Genomic DNA, 16,174 nt, shown 5'->3' on the forward strand with positions numbered 1-16,174 from the left:
TCATGAAAAATGCAACACACATCCTAACTAAACTGCAGCTCCCACCTAGCCCACTTATAGTGTCATAGCTTACACACAGCTTTGGAAATTTAGGCATAAACAGGACCTCTGTCTGCACATACATCTAATACACCATGTACAAAAAAAGCAGAGTTTGATAGCTGGGTGAAAAGTGAGACACTCAGTCTGAACACCTACCAAAGCACCACTCTAAACTTTGTGCCATCTAACACCCGGCACTAGCACCAACATGACCTCACAACAACAAATCCAAGTTATCAAGGGTGAAACAAAGGGCAGGGTTTTCTTCAGGGGTAACTGTAGCTTTTTCTTGACATTCAGATCAGGGCCAATGAAACCTGTCACAGTATATAAGGACGGACATGACGAAAAATGGATATGAAGAACCAACATAAAGTGTGATTGTAAGGAGTTTTCTTTAATTCGGCACTCATCTGTATGTAAGTGAGCCAGCATGTGGCATACAGTTGCAGCCATAAGTATTTGGACAGTGACAACTTTCGGAATTTTGCCTCTGTATACCATCACAATGGATTTGAAATGAAGCGAGATGTGATGTGACTGAAGTGTAGACTCTCGGCTTTAATTCAAGGGGTTTAAGGAAAATACCGCATTAACTGAATTACAGCCTTTTCCCTCCATTTTCACAGGCTCAAAAGTAATTAGACAATTGACTGATCAGCAGTTTCATGGCCAGGTGTGGCCTCGTTATTACATGACAAATTCAGGAGGCAAAAAGCTCTAGAGTTGTTTCCAAGTGTTTCAAATCGACACCAAAGAGGTGTCCATGCAAGTGAAGGAGGCCATTATTAGGCCGGGAAAAAAAAAAAAACTCCCAGACCTATCAGAGAGATAGCAAAAACTTTAAGAGTGGCCAAATCAACAATATGGTACATTCTTAAAAAACAGGAATGCACTGGTGAGCTCAGCGACACCAAAAGACCTGGAAGACCACTAAACCGGATGATCACAGAATTTTTTCTTTGGTGAAGAAAAACCACTTCACAACATCTAGCCAAGTCAAGAACACTCTGAAGGAGGTAGAGTATCACTGTCAACTGATCATGCTTTTCACTTACTGGAGGCAAAACCGAAGGCAGAAAGACCCACAAACAAGCAGCAACTGAAGGCGGCTGCAGCAAAAGGGCTGGCAAAGTATCTCAAGGGAGGAAACTCAGCATTTGATGATGTCCATGGGTTCCAGATTTCAGGCAGTCATTGACTTCAGAAGATTCGCACCCAAGTATTAAAAATAATCCTAATAATTATAATTACGGGTAGGTCGAATTACTTTTGAGTCTGCGAAAATGGAGGGAGACGCTGCAAAATATTGTTAAAGCAATATTTTTGTTAAATACTTGGAATTAAAGCTGAAAGTCTACACTTCAATACCATCTTGATTGCTTCATTTCAAATCCATTGTGGTGGTGTACAGAAGCAAAATTACAGAAAAATCGAGTCACTGTCCAAATACTTATGGACCCAACTGTTGGATGCCAAAGCAGCTCTCCAACTCCAACCCCCCCCCCAATTCTATAGACTTTAGGCTAATAAGGGTGACTTCCTGATTCCCTGCCTTGTCAACGTTTCTACAGTGAAAGTCAGGTGAGGAATAAAAAGACAAGTGAGTCCCTCAGGAGCGTAATGAGAGGTCTGAACAGAATGAGCCCCAATTAGACCTACTGTAATTCCGCAACCCAAAGCACAACAACGAAAACAGGGTAGCAGTGACAGGAGTGTCAGCAAGAAGTCGAATAAACGCTGAAGTTTTGCCTACTAATCTGAACGCTTTATACAAACACCACGTGGGTGTATTTCTGACGGGGCCACGGGGACTGAAAGGGCAAGGACACGGATCAGATCTTCCCTTCGCTTGCATTCATGCCTCAGAAGAAGGAAAAGCTTTGTAGTCGGAGCTTTGAATTAGCGAGCCTGAAAGGCACTACGTCAGTTGAATGGCAATGACTGGGTGACACTCTTAATGATCCTAACATGCATATACCTCCGTGGAAGAAGCCCTCGAAAGGGCGCGACAGGCCTGCAGCTCTGTTTCAGCTCACACTCTGTGGGTTTGCAAGTGTAGTTTGAGACTTGGAACATTTTTTGAAGGAGTGCATTGATTTCAACTTGTCAGGGTGAGGAAGATGAAGGGTTAGACAAGCCTGCGGGTGATCTAGAGGATTATACATGACCTGCGATCACACCGAATCGACATACTATGACAGGGACATTAAAAATGTGTAGAAAAGGAGCAGGAAGAACTCTGGTGCCAATCTGGCACTGCAGGAATTTGTCTCAGGGCAAACGAGGAGCTTTAACTCTTTAATACACAGACACTCTGATTCACCTCAGACAGCCATTTCGATCAATTAAATACACTCCCATCAGGGCAGAGGGACGTTTTTTATCCATCTGCATGCTTCACACTTCATTACCAGATCGGTTCTTTACCCATTTAACAGTGTCAATGGCTACAACAATTAGCTATAATAAGCTTTGGATTAAACTGTGGCACATTTATAGTTTTATGACTGATAGTTTGAATTAGATGAGCTTGCAACCCACACATGCATGAAGCCCAACCCCAGTCTCTCTCTGTGTCCCTCTCTATCTCTATCTGTCTCCATGTGTGCTCATTCATGCTGAGTTTCTAATGGAAGAATCCAGGATGATTAAGAGATGCCATAACTAATAAACTCTGGCTCTAACTCACTCCCACGAAGACCCTTCAATGTCAGATAAAGCGGAGGCAGAGAGCACAAGCCAGAGTGCGAATGTTTGAGCCCGCATTTATGAGACCACGTTTTCATTTAAGCTGGGGGGGGGGGGGGGAGCTGTCAATAAACACAACCTAAGAGAGAAACTTTCAATCCTCTGAGTGCAGCCGAATTAAAATAGTCCAGCCGTAGCTATGCTTACCCAGAGATATGATTCTTGACATTATATTTGCTGATGGTATTGCACAGCTCAGCCCTCAAATTCAGGACTAAAGACAACAATAAAGGCAAGACAGTCAGGGAGACTGCAATCCAGAACTGATTAGGAAAGTGTTAGAAGCACACCAACAACTACTACAAAAAGTTAGAACCATTTCTCAAATTTATCCAAGAGAAGCTTCTGAGCAGCTCAGATAATCTTGGCCATCTGAGCTTTAGTTTTTTCTCCTCTTTTCCATATGGATCGATACCTGCACTGAAATTGTGTAGAGACCGTGAGTCCCTCCATGTCCTTTCACTGACTTCTATGAGGCCACAATCCAGAACGGATGGACACAAGAAAAGAGAGAAAGAGAGAGACGTCCCGGTAGCAAGCCACAAAGCAAATTGATTGGCAGAATGGCGGTTGATCCATAGGTGTCCACAATTTTCCCAGCAGGCATTCCCTTAATGGTCCAGTCGCCTGTTTGTGACCAGCATGACGCCCCCAGGCTTCCCTCTCTACTCATACTCCCTGTAGGGAGGTGGCCCCCTGCAGGTACTGTGATGGAAAAATGCTGGGCTAACTACAAAACCACAGAGAGATCAAATCCATACCAGCGGGAACACTAACGCCAACAATAGAACACTTTCAGGCTGTTAACCAGTTGCGTCGTGGTGAAAGTTTGCTTACTTGTCATGTCTAACCGTTCACCATCGACAGTGATAGATCAGTAGTTAAGGCTTTTGCTCTACTGGTGGAAAAGTCGCATCCTCTTATTGCCAAGCTGCAATTTATCCAGGCACTCTCAACTGCTCAGCATCCTGTCACAATCCTGAGTCGCTTTGGATAAAAGCATCAATCAAATGAATAAATATAAAAGGTAAATCTTCAAGTGTTGTGGGTATGAACTGAAAAGAGCGGACAATCAACTGCGAGGCATGATGGAAAGTCACGCATGCAGGCCATGTAGAGAAAGATGAAAAGTACAGTAGGTAGAAAACTAAAGAGAGCCAGGGGAAGCATTAGTGTGCGAGCACAGAAACCAGAGTGCCTGAGGGAAGGGTGCCTCAGAGTTGCACTCTCCTCTCCTAATGAGCACCTCGGAGTCCCCCAAGACCACTTGAAACCTGTAGAACTCGAAACACTCGCCTACTGCACCCACACAAAGCTTCATGAATACCATTCAGCTCACTCCAGCTATCCCGGAATGTTCTAATGGAGGTCTAATGGAGATGCAAAGTCATTTCTATCAGGTCACCAGTTGATTTAGAAGAGTGGACTTTTCTCTCAATAACTAACTATTGAAACTTGCGCACCAGGAAGTCGCTTGGGAGTTGGTACGAACCAAAAATGTGGACCTAGGAATCCAAGTGGTCTGGTTACAGCATTATTTTTTCCATTTCTTGAGCTCCTATTAGAAGTGGATTATAATATAACTGGCTGCCAATTCTTACTCTCAAGGGGCCTGCCAACTTGCCAATTGTGAAGCCAGGTTATGGAAAATGGTGAAAGATGTCAAGCAAAGCATTTTTATTCTTGAACAATGAGTCAGAATGAAATAAAACAGTGCTAGACCAGTTTCTGTATAAAAAATAAATAAATAAATTGGGGGGGAAAAAAGTATGTTTCACTGATTGCTATGGTTGCTATGTGAACATCTTCTCAAATGTCAGATTGGCAGACTGTGGTATGACTAATTTCTGTTACAAACTGGGAAAATATCCCAAAGTAAAGGATGTTTTTATGATTCAATGATAAACATGCTCCCATGTAACATTACCCAAGAGGAATTAAGGATTTTTTTTTTTTTTTCCCCCAGAATTGTAAACTGGCCTGGGTTTACTCTCATTAAGATTCAATACCAGACAAAAATACTGTAACATATTAAAAAGTTTTCTCTTTCTCCTCTTCCCAAGACAAGACTTGCATGTGAGGCAAGTCAAAGCGCGCCTCGATTCCACATAATTACAAGCAAATTACATTCATTACTGCAATTTACATCTCATCTCCAATTCGATTATTAGTTGCTTGACCTCATCTGCATGTTTTTTAATCTTCAGCCGTGTGCAGAGAGAGAAGAGGAGGAACAATCACAGGATATCTGGGCCCTGATGAGTCTGAATAGCTGTGATTGTGCAGTGGGGCGAGCAAGTTCGAGCGGCGTCGCTGGTGCAATCACAGCGCTGATTCCAGATATTGCCGATGTTAATGTGCTCATCTCTTCTCCTGGGGTCGGATTCATAAACCCATCACAAATGACCCAGACGTTTTAATCATGCAAACACACACACACACACACCAAAAAAACAGATAAGAGACTGAGGAGAGAGGGAGAAAGAATGAGCCGGGTGGCTATAATTAAATTGGCAATTGCGGCAAAGCTCTGTAAATTAGTAACACACCGAACATTTGGAGCCAGAGCACCAACACCTGGGTTTCTGGATAGTGTGCGCGTGTGTGAGTGAGAGAGAGAGATTCATGCTGTCAATTCAGATTACTGTGGAATGGGGTAAGAACTATGAGCAATGACCAAAGGTGGCTAAAGGGCCAGGCAAGGGTCTCAGTTTTTGCACACTATAAGGTCAAAACCAGGAACATAATAATTCATGTCACTTTTTGCCTAATCAAAATATGGAGAGGTTTATATGAACAGAAACCTGTCTAACACTGTATAAAGGGGCCTTCTGTTGTAAAACTAGAGGCATAAATCTACTGGGAATCCCTTCCAGGTCTTGGGAACCAAAGACAGGCCACAATACATTATGAGTCTTTACCTAGAGAAGATACTGCTGTCATTATAAGTTATATATATAACTTATACACAAGTTAGTTTGAACGATGATAACCCAGGGTTAAGTGCAATGTGAAAAACCCCTTTTGTAGAGCACTTGTGTAACTGAACCCTAACTGACCTGTACTGAAGATGTAATACACTACCTAAGGTGTAAAAGTCATTATTTCACACACTTTATAGTGCACTTATATAGCAAATAGGGATCTGACCCCCTGCCTCCCAACTACTACGTAGTGTACTTATACAGGGAGCAGGGATCTGCATTACATAGTAGGTAGATGACATTATTTCATACACTTTCGAGTGCACTTTATATACAGTGATCTGACCATATTAGACAGATTAGTGCACTAGATAAGGCCCAGATAATGCATATACATGTACTGTACTTATATCTTTTCATTTGGTTGTAACAGATAATACTACATGACATATTTAGGGAGAACAGAAAAGAATCCAGACTTACAGGGATAAACTGTAAAACAATGAAACTGTCTAATATAAGCACAATTACCAAACATGCAACTAAAATGTTTAGTAACAAGTAACTTACTACATGTTACCTAGCTAGGTTATCTAGCTAGAGTTCACTGTAGGTGATATTATTCCTAAACACTATACGGAATGAATAGGAGTGATATAATAGCAGTGATTCCAGCTATTGCTCAGAGGCAGGTAACCACTCCAAAGGTATTTTCAGAAAGAAATTTCCCACTATTCCACCTGGGAAATCTCACTCTGATGTATCTGAAGTTATTATCTATCCATCATTTAGGATGTCGTGTAATCCAAATCTGGCATCCCGTCTAAGGTGAATCTTCCAGGTGTTGCCAGGATAGGCCGTGGATTCACCATTACCCTGACCGAGATTATGCCCTTTTACAGGGCCCAGAGGTTTAGTAGTTAGCACGTTTGTGGCTGACCTCTGAGGTTTTTGGGTGTTCGCATACTCTCGCAGTGTTTCTGCAGTTTCCTCCGGGTACTCCAGTTTCCTCCCCCAGTCCAAAGACATGCGTTGTAGGCTGATTGGCATGTCTAAATGTCTGTAATCTGTAAATTGTCAGCAGTGTGCGATTGTGCCCGGTGATGGGGTTGGCACCCTGTCCAGGATGTCCCGCACCTTGTGCCCCGAGTCCCCTGGGACAGGGTCCAGGCTCCCCCGCTCCTGTGAGGATAAGCGGTAGGGAAAATGCCTGAATGGATGAACATTCCCCCTTTATAGAGCGCTATACTATATTATTGCCAATAGTGCACGAGAAATCCAGTGTACAACTGATGCAGACCACTATGACGCTAAAGTACCACAACGCATACCGATCACATGACATTTATTTACCAGAAAACAAAGACCTTTAACAAACACTAAAGCCAAGCGGTACGTATCAGCGGTGTATTTAATACAAAAAAAAACGCTTTTAGTTCTTTTTTTGTGGTTTTGGGTTGCGAGTTAATCCGTGATGATTTGTATCTGAAGAACGTCTTGTCTGACGTCAGTCTGGGGTATATATATTGCTCTATATAAAAAAGTCTAAATAGTAATAAATAGTGAAGGAGTTAGTGAGAGAGCAATTCCAGACACAGTGTGAGTGAGACTATTACATCACCACTGGAAGAGCAATGTAGACACAACTGGTTACTCTGGGTTTTTTTTTTTTTGTTTTTGTTTTTTGGAGTATTGAATTTGTGGTACATTTTGCTCATTGAAAGCCTTGATCATGTCCTGATAGTACACTGAGCAGGCAACTGCATCACTAACCCAGTTTAAACCGAGTTATAGTCAGACTAGAGTAGGAAATGGATGTGAGATCATCACAACAAACCACTCCAAACTGAACATTCAGTATACAAGGCTATTCACTGCTCATAAGAAAGGTCCTAGGGAAAGTTGCTGCTATTTATTTGCTTGGTAGTGAGAATAGGAGCGAGCGCACACACACACACACACACACACACACACACACACACACACACACAGAAGAATGGGCATCCTGCTGATAGTTCTCACATCACAGAGTGAATGCACAGACTTGGTGTGCTGTGCTCTAGTTCAGGCCTCCCTCTGTGCTCGCTTTGAGAGAGAGAGAGAGAAATAATAAGTCAAATCAATGGTCCCATAACCTGGTAACATGCCCAAACCTCAGCATTCATTACTGTGTGCATGTTTGTCTGAGAAAAGAAAGAGGGAAAGCGGATTTTCCTTTAGTCATCAAGCTTCACACATATGCATCTACTTTTTCATACAGATTTCCTGAGTGGTTCACGCTCTGCACCGAGCTCCATAAATCTCAGAGCAGTAAACACACTGGGAAAGGGCTGTGTTCCCAAAAAACCTTCATCCAAGAGTCAGGCAGAGTGCACCAAATGTATTCCCATCAAGCCCAAAGGAGAAGAGTGTGTGTCTGTATGTGTGTTATATGTACACTACTGGTCCAAAGTTTATACACACTCATTCTTTTTTTTTCCCTCCACATTTTATAATAATAATAATAATAATAAAGCCATCCAAACTCTGGAGTAACACAAATGGAACTATGGGAATTATGTTGTGCTAAAAAACCCAAAATAAATCAAAATAATTGAGTATTTTAGCATCTTCAAAATAGACGCCCTTTTTGGCTAGAATTTCCAGAAATGTATTCTTGGCATTTTCTCGACCGATTTCTTGAGGAATTTCCCTGAGATGCTTTTTAAACAGTATTAAAGGAGTTCCCACCTACGCTGGACACTTAGTGGCTGCTTTTCGGAATATTTCGCTCCGGGTCGTCCGTTTAAACAAAATATTTATTTGTAAATAAAATGTTAGTTTTCTAATGAAAGAGATGAATATCTTGGCACGATTATATTTTTGTCTACAACTCCGATTTCAAACGTTTAGTCACACACCTTCAGATCAAAAGCTTTTTAACATCATGAGAACCATTTCAGTCAAGTGTCCACAAACTTTTGACCTGTAGTGTGGTTATATATATATATATATATATATATATATATATATATATATATATATATATAGATCTGGCAGACCTGCTACTTCTGCTCATAGACATGTATATGTTTACTCTTTCTCTCTATCCATTTCTGCTTGAGTGATCATATTTTTGTGTTGCTCTCCTCTCTGGCATCTCTCCCCCTGCAATTTCACCTGTCTATTCCACTCAGTCTGTGGCTGGACATCCAGCATCTTACAGAACTTCTACACACTCCGACTTCTCCCTGATGTGTGTGCATGTGTGAGACTCACTGGTGCGCAGGGCCAATGGCGTGACCTCGATCTCGCTGCTGTTCTGGTACGGCTGGAAGGCAGATGGTGTGCCGGAGCTGAGCTCTCCCCTGATGAACACGTCCGGACTCTGGCTGCCCGTAGAGCTGGCGCTCGTGCCGTCTCCTCCGTGATGAGGGTCCTGCTCATCATACACCGCCACCAGCTACAAACACACACAGAGCACGAGTTGAGCTTTAATGAATCTTTTCAGACCAAAAATACTTCCGATATCTGAGATAACCTGCATCTGTTATTATTATCAAAACATCAAAACCAGCCCATGGGATTCAAAAGGCCATTTTTTGCCGTCACTCAGTGTTCACTATAATCACACACCGTCTCAAAATTCAACTCGGCACTAACATTTCTGCTCCAGTACATTCGTCATCCGCGAATCTACAATCTACAACATCCGTTTCCTCCGGACGTTCTCGCTGCCATTAACTGGAGTGTTCCCATGGAGCATCACGCTAGAGGTCAGTGATACAACCATAACATTCACAAAATATTGGACAGTAATGCCAGATATCACTGTATACATATTTCTCTTATTAAACTGTGATCTATAAATGACTACTCAAAGGCTCATAAATCAAAGTCGTCACTGGTGTCATTTATACACTTTATGCGTCACAAGTGGACGTTTTTTTTTCCCCCCCTCTCCATTATGGCAGTGAAAGAAATCAGAGGGAAAATCTATACATATTCATAAACACTATACAGTGAAGAATCAAAGCAGAATCGGTTCACAAAAACAAAACAACTAATGTTCCAGCTAGCTCTGAACCTTTATTTGGCTTGTGTTGAAAAATTAAATAAATAAAAAATGAAAATAGAATTGAAATGTGTCTTATTGTTTTATGGTTCGTCTCAAAAACTCGTAGTACGAGAATCCCGTCCTTCCCAGTTTCCAAAGCGGTGATCATTTCCACCTTCAGAACAGAATGTGCAATTCTTGTGTAGTTCATGCCAACACACTGGTCCTGCCAAGATCAGGCATATAACACCAGAGCCTACCTGCTGCTACTGCCTCTACCTGTGCCAAATATAGATAGCATGCTGCACACACACACACACACACACACACACACACACACACACACACAGGGCTGAAGTTCAGAGAGAGAAAGGATCAGAGAGAAAAGGAGAAATGTGAGGGGCAGGGTATGGAGGTGACACACACACAGCTCCGAACACACACGGTCACACACATCGGGTGATTAGCAGGCGTTCCTGGCTGTGCGCATAAACAGTGTACTCTATAATTCTGCCACGCTCCAGACAAAAGTGGAAAATTGCAATGAGGAGTTAGCAGCGAGCATCCGTCCACATCTGCATTCCCCTTATTCATCTGTATTCATAGACGAGCGCGCAAGCGACCAGCCGAGAGTAGAAAGCCGCACTGACAGTCACGGTGTATGTGTTTACATGGCGCAGATAGAAAGACCTGCGTTTTTCTAACACCTACTTAAACAACCCGAGCCACAATAACAGTGACTGCAGATCACTCGATATTTTTCACTACTTCTCCTTTCCATTCTCTGCTGTGCCACTCTCTCTCTCGCGCTCTCTCTCGCGCTCTCTCTCGCGCTCTCTCTCGCGCTCTCTCTCGCGCTCTCTCTCTCGCTCTCTCTCTCGCTCTCTCTCGCGCTCTCTGCTATGCTTTATGATGGCTCTAATTCAAAGTGACAAGTCATTTGTTTCTAAAGCCTAATTGAGGAGTATTAAGTAAATACACTAAAGACGATTGCAGTCAGTTCTGTATATAATCTGCTTTATACTCAGATGCAGAAACTGTGGTGTTGTTTTTTTTTTTTTTTTTAACCTTTTGAATTGGTCCAAAACTAAACCAGTATTTCACAGCATCTTGGCATAATTCTATTCTCCAGGAGATTAGCCCTTTCCTCTTAATGTATTTATTATTTCATCTTTAGTGATTAACCTCGACTGCAACGGTTGTTTTGTCCCGTATGTCCCGTTTGTGTGCATGTCTACATGTACACCGCATTACGTGTATATTATGTGCTTTTCCATTTATAACTGGGAACATTTTGAATGGGAAGTTATTTCAAGGATGGCTTTTAAAATCTGGCCAGGGATGTAAGAAGTAAAGCCTTAGGGTTTTCATTTAATTACATTTCACTTCAAACACAAACAAAATAAATGAAAATAAATGCGTTGAAAATCCTCTGCTTGATATTGCCGAACGGAAAATGACGAGGCGTGATGTTTCATATAGAGTTACAGCGATGAACATATTGTAATAATCACCAATCAGCCATAACATTAAAACCACCTGCCAAATACTGCGTAGATCCCCCTAGTGCCAACAAAACATCTCTGCTAAATGATCCAGTTCTGATGCTTACATGCCCATTATAGGTGCTTTCAGCGGTGGACAGGGGTCAACATGGGCGCTTAACGTTATGGTTGATTGGTGTATTTTCTAATGAATTACGTGCCTTGTGAGGCGTCAGTGTTTTTAGAACTTTACTGTTACTCATGCAACAAGTAACTGACCGAATTCCTCTCTATTATATAGATAGACGGACGGACAGACAGACAGATAGATAGACGGATAAGATAGATAGACAGATTGTTACAAAAAGATGTGCATAATATTCCCCCTTGTTCTGTTGACGCATCTTTAAACAACACTGTGATAAACACTGGGTATCGTTAAGAAGGTTGATGTTGAAGAAATGCTAACAATGCTCTCAGAAGTGTATGAATACTTTAAAAATCAAAGCGCACGACAAACGGGGTTATTGACTCCCAAAAGAAGGAACCGATTCTGAACAGCTGAAACGAGTCATTAGTGATTCCAGACTTTACTTCCTGTACTAACCTGCGTAGGTTTGTAACAAAAAGCCCCGCCTCTGGTCTTCATCGGCTGCTCGCTGACAGCGGTAGACCAGTCACAACAGACTGGGACATCTGACCAATCAGAGCAGAGTATGCTCTATGAAAGGAGGATTGAATTCGGAATGAATCCTTTAGAACGGATCATTTAACGAGTCGTTTGTGACACTGGCGGAAAAAAAGCGTAATGCTGCAATTTATATTATGAGCACGTTAAAGTGTTTTTTGACCTTGGATGCATGTAAATCAATTGTATGAAACCTTTAAAACAACATTTGGCACGTTTCAAAACCATAACAGGTGCGCTTTAAAACTAATTACACAAGAGTCCCATATGTAATATAGAACGTGACATTTTTCATTATAATTGTCACTATGGTTCTTGTAGAATTCTCGAAAGCAGTCATTTTGTAATTCCAGAAACTCACAGAAAGGCAGTGAGGCTAAACTAAATGAACAGCCGGACCGTTGTTGTAGTAACACTTAAGGCAAACTGTGTGAGGCCATATGGGGAGGTTAAAGAGCTTCATCTGCTCTCTGATTCTCCACACTCGCATCCAAACAAGCATTCAATCATGTTTAACTGAGCACAAATAAAGGGACTCATCTTCATACAGACAAACTGTTTAAAAAGTGAAAAGCCATTTACCTGGGGCTAATGGTTTTCCCAACACATTCTGCCTTGTGACATCAATGTCAAGCTTTTACACTTCAGTCATAAAGCATACACACACACACACCTTATCATCTCACTTGCACAGTCCACACACCCTTAAACACTTTTCCCAGCTCTTGCATAAAGTCCTGCGTTCGTCATTAAATGGGACGCTGTAGAGCCATCATACAGCATTTATGACTCCCTCTAGGTCTTGGATGGCCTGCGGTTATATGCAGCACACAGCACACACAGCCTGCCACCTCCGCCCATTATCCTCTCTAGTCCTCTCTTTGCACAAGCCAGACCAGAGGAGAGAGTGAAGGCTCACAAACTAACCTTCCCAACAGACTCATCGCCAGCTGAACCGGAAAAACAGACTTCAATGGCGATTTTTGGGACGCAAGATACTGAAACGCGTTGATTCGTGAATGATTCATATTTAATGACTCTTATGTGAATCTTGTGAGCGTGAATGATTTCATAAGAACAACTGGGTGATAATGATGCATGTTCTAGTCCCCCCAAAACTCAAAGTCTGATTAAGCTTGACAATTATCCAGAGATGTAACATTCTCAGTCACCTGACCAAAAACTGAGGCATCTAAATCAACGTTTTAGGGCGGAACGACACACCGTATTCTAGCACGGCATAGAAACGCTAACTAAAATGCAACCAGAAACCGGCGCAATCAGGTTGCAGCACGCTAATCCTTTTGTGCACCTGAAATTAAAATATATTTTAAAAAAAAATATGTTTCAGCAGTCTAATTATATCCTCCCCAACCACCCCTCACCCCCCTGAAAAAAAATTCTTTGCAACACTGCACAACATGATTCACTGATTAAAACTGGGCCTCTATTTTTGAGGAGGGGAAAAAAAAAAATCCCTCCATTTAGCACTTGAACCATAAGAGCTGCAGGCAGCACAAATGGTAGACCTTAGTTGCTATGGTAGCGTATCCTCCTTTCAGGTTCTTGTTAATGGGCACGTGATGTAAAAGCACATCTACCAACTGAGTCTTCTACAAACCACAATAATTTTCAATATTTAGAGGAGAAAAAAAAAATGTAGAACATTCAGGGGAATTCATAGGCTCTCGGATATACGTGCTGCTTGTTTACTTCCTCGACTCATCCAGAGTGTGAAAAACACATTTCCATGATAAAATGAACTGTGGAAAAGTTCTAACTTTCATCTACATGGATTCTCTACTCTGCTTACGGTCAAAGGGAAATAATATTTGGCTCTGTGTCTGGATAGAAGTGCGTACTTCTCATCACTGAAACACACACACACACACACACACACACACACACACACACACACACACACACTCAGAACTCTTGACTAGTTTCAATTCCATTTCCCATCATGTTAGGAAGCACGTAGTCCCAAACAGAAGAAGGAGTAGTAGATGATAGAGTTGGCAGATGTTCTTCGGGTGCGATACCTTGAAAATCCACCCTGAATGACATATTAATCTTTATAATCAACATGTGATCTTCAACAGCATCAAAGATTTATTTTGTAATGAAAAGCTGAGTTCATTTTTTTTTTTTTTTAGTGTCAACTTAAATAAATAAATAAATAAAAATGGTGGTCTATTTTCACTTCGGTTAATGGTTTCCTACATTACCCACAATGCTGTTCGTCTTTCCGCTAGCGAGATTTATCCCACGCATCATCTCTACCTAAAGAGAGTGATGCAGCAGCGCTTTAGTCCGTCCAGCTCTCTCGCCTCCTCACCTGTGCGCTCGGCTCAAGCTGCCAAATCTTTAAATTTCACGCTAATGTCTCCAGCGCCATTGTGCTCGTCATTTCGTACAGCGCTAACTAGCTGTACCACAGCATGACGCTTGCTCTAACACTACTTCTACACTGCAGTTCTCACTGATATGATGCTGAACATCGCTGGAAAATGGTGAGTGAGAAAAGAAGCCCTTTTGTTTTCAGGAGCTATGACACACGTCCATTAGCTCGGATGTTTAAGATGGTTAGAAATTGTTTCTCATATTAAATGGCACTGTAGCTACTGTATGTCCCACTGTGACGTCAGCGCAACATACGACTACAAACATCTCAGAAGGAATAACGAAAATACACCACTAGCACCAGAATCACTAAACTTATATAGTGTGATTCGAGGTGGAATTTTGCTTTAACCCTATTACACTAGTATGCAACTTAGATTGCATATGCTTCACTCAATAGCAGAGATATAGGGGGAAAGGGAAAGAGAGAGATACAGAAATAATCTGGATAGGAACATGGAGAGGATAAGACATGAGGTGAATCTTTCATGTCGGCGTTGTTTGATCTCTGAGCCACCGGCGTGAACCGCTGAGTGATTAGAACAGGAGCCTGATGTTCGATCCTGTTCTATTAGACGTCATATCGCAGACGGTCTGTGATCGGACTCATCACGCTGGCATGCAGACTGGCACATCTAACCCCACTCAGACCTCCGAAACCAAGTGCCAACGGTGTCCGTTAAACCGAGACACCACGTCAGCTGCTAGACTAATCCTGTAACGCCCAGCAAAAGCAGCAATACTCCGAAACGGTCAGGTTTTTCATTCAGCTCAAACAGCAAAGTGTGGAAAATTTCTGTCGCAACAACTTCAATTACAGCGTGGGAGCTGCAGTCGCCTGCCTGCCAGGCAGTATTAAACACCGGCCCCAGGCCGAGCCCAAAGAGAGAGACATGGATTAATAAAGTTTTATTTCACAGCACATTCTCACCCCTCAATCACATCTCAGTGTCGGGCATGACCAACGTTTTATGACTGGGTCAGGAAAGAGTGTCCGTGCAACCCTCGAGCAGAAATGTCACACAAAATCTAAAAAGTTCAGAGCGCTTCTACTCGGTTAGCATCTCACCTTGATTAGCTGGCTGGCTCGAACCAGAGTGATCACCTAGATAAACATGTGGTCAGAGTTTCCTCCCTTTTCTGCTTTTTGAAGCCTCGAACTCTGTGGGCCACAGCACCATCTTAAACCAAACAACATCGCGGCGTCAGCAGACAACAACCCTGCACCACACACACACACACACACACACACACACACACACAACCCTGCACCACACACGTCTCAGGCAGCTGAATAAGGCAAGAAACGCCAAGCCAAAAAAATAAATCTTTTAAAACACGAGCCTCCTGATCTGTAAGCCTCCGGCAACACTATAAACCACTGAGTCAGTGTGTGCACAAAAGATGACTAGAGTTAACACTAGCAAAAGCAACATGCATAAGACTGTAGTAATATAACTACAAAAAATACGAACGCAGGACTGTTTTACATGATTTTATTATTGCACTCTATAACAAAGATCTATTACAAATCTATCTGACTAAAGTTTAGTCCATGGCCGAGTATCTCACATGAACAAAATCCTTCCTTCAGCGTACTGGAAAATTCAGCTGGATTAAAACTGATTAATCTTTGGCTAGTCATCGGTTTCCACCCAGGTTCCGATGAGAATCAACACTGAAATATCATCGCACTGTCTCAATGCACTGCAACTCCCTCAGGTTACACAATCCCTTTCCTTCCGAGACTATGATTTTGTTTCATCGCCGTATTTGATAGAATGGGAGCAAAAGAAAAAAGAAAAGGAAGAAAGAAAAATATTTGCCATCAGACGCAAGCCTTTTG

The 16,174-nt window shown here is 42.1% G+C and overlaps 1 protein-coding gene across 5 annotated transcripts in view; it reads right to left on the reverse strand.

The window, feature by feature from the left end:
* Positions 1-16,174, reverse strand: part of pard3aa (par-3 family cell polarity regulator alpha, a) — a 434,509-nt gene that overhangs the window by 266,990 nt on the left and 151,345 nt on the right. For all 5 annotated transcript variants that reach the window (XM_053635967.1, XM_053635945.1, XM_053635955.1 and 2 more), the window contains exon 3: positions 8,976-9,159. In XM_053635967.1, the coding sequence (XP_053491942.1) occupies positions 8,976-9,159 (184 nt within the window). The remainder of the gene's footprint in view (positions 1-8,975; positions 9,160-16,174) is intronic.

The sequence above is a fragment of the Ictalurus furcatus genome, chromosome 1 (genome assembly GCF_023375685.1).
Source record: "Ictalurus furcatus strain D&B chromosome 1, Billie_1.0, whole genome shotgun sequence".
In the NCBI taxonomy this organism is placed as follows: Eukaryota; Metazoa; Chordata; class Actinopteri; order Siluriformes; family Ictaluridae; genus Ictalurus; species Ictalurus furcatus.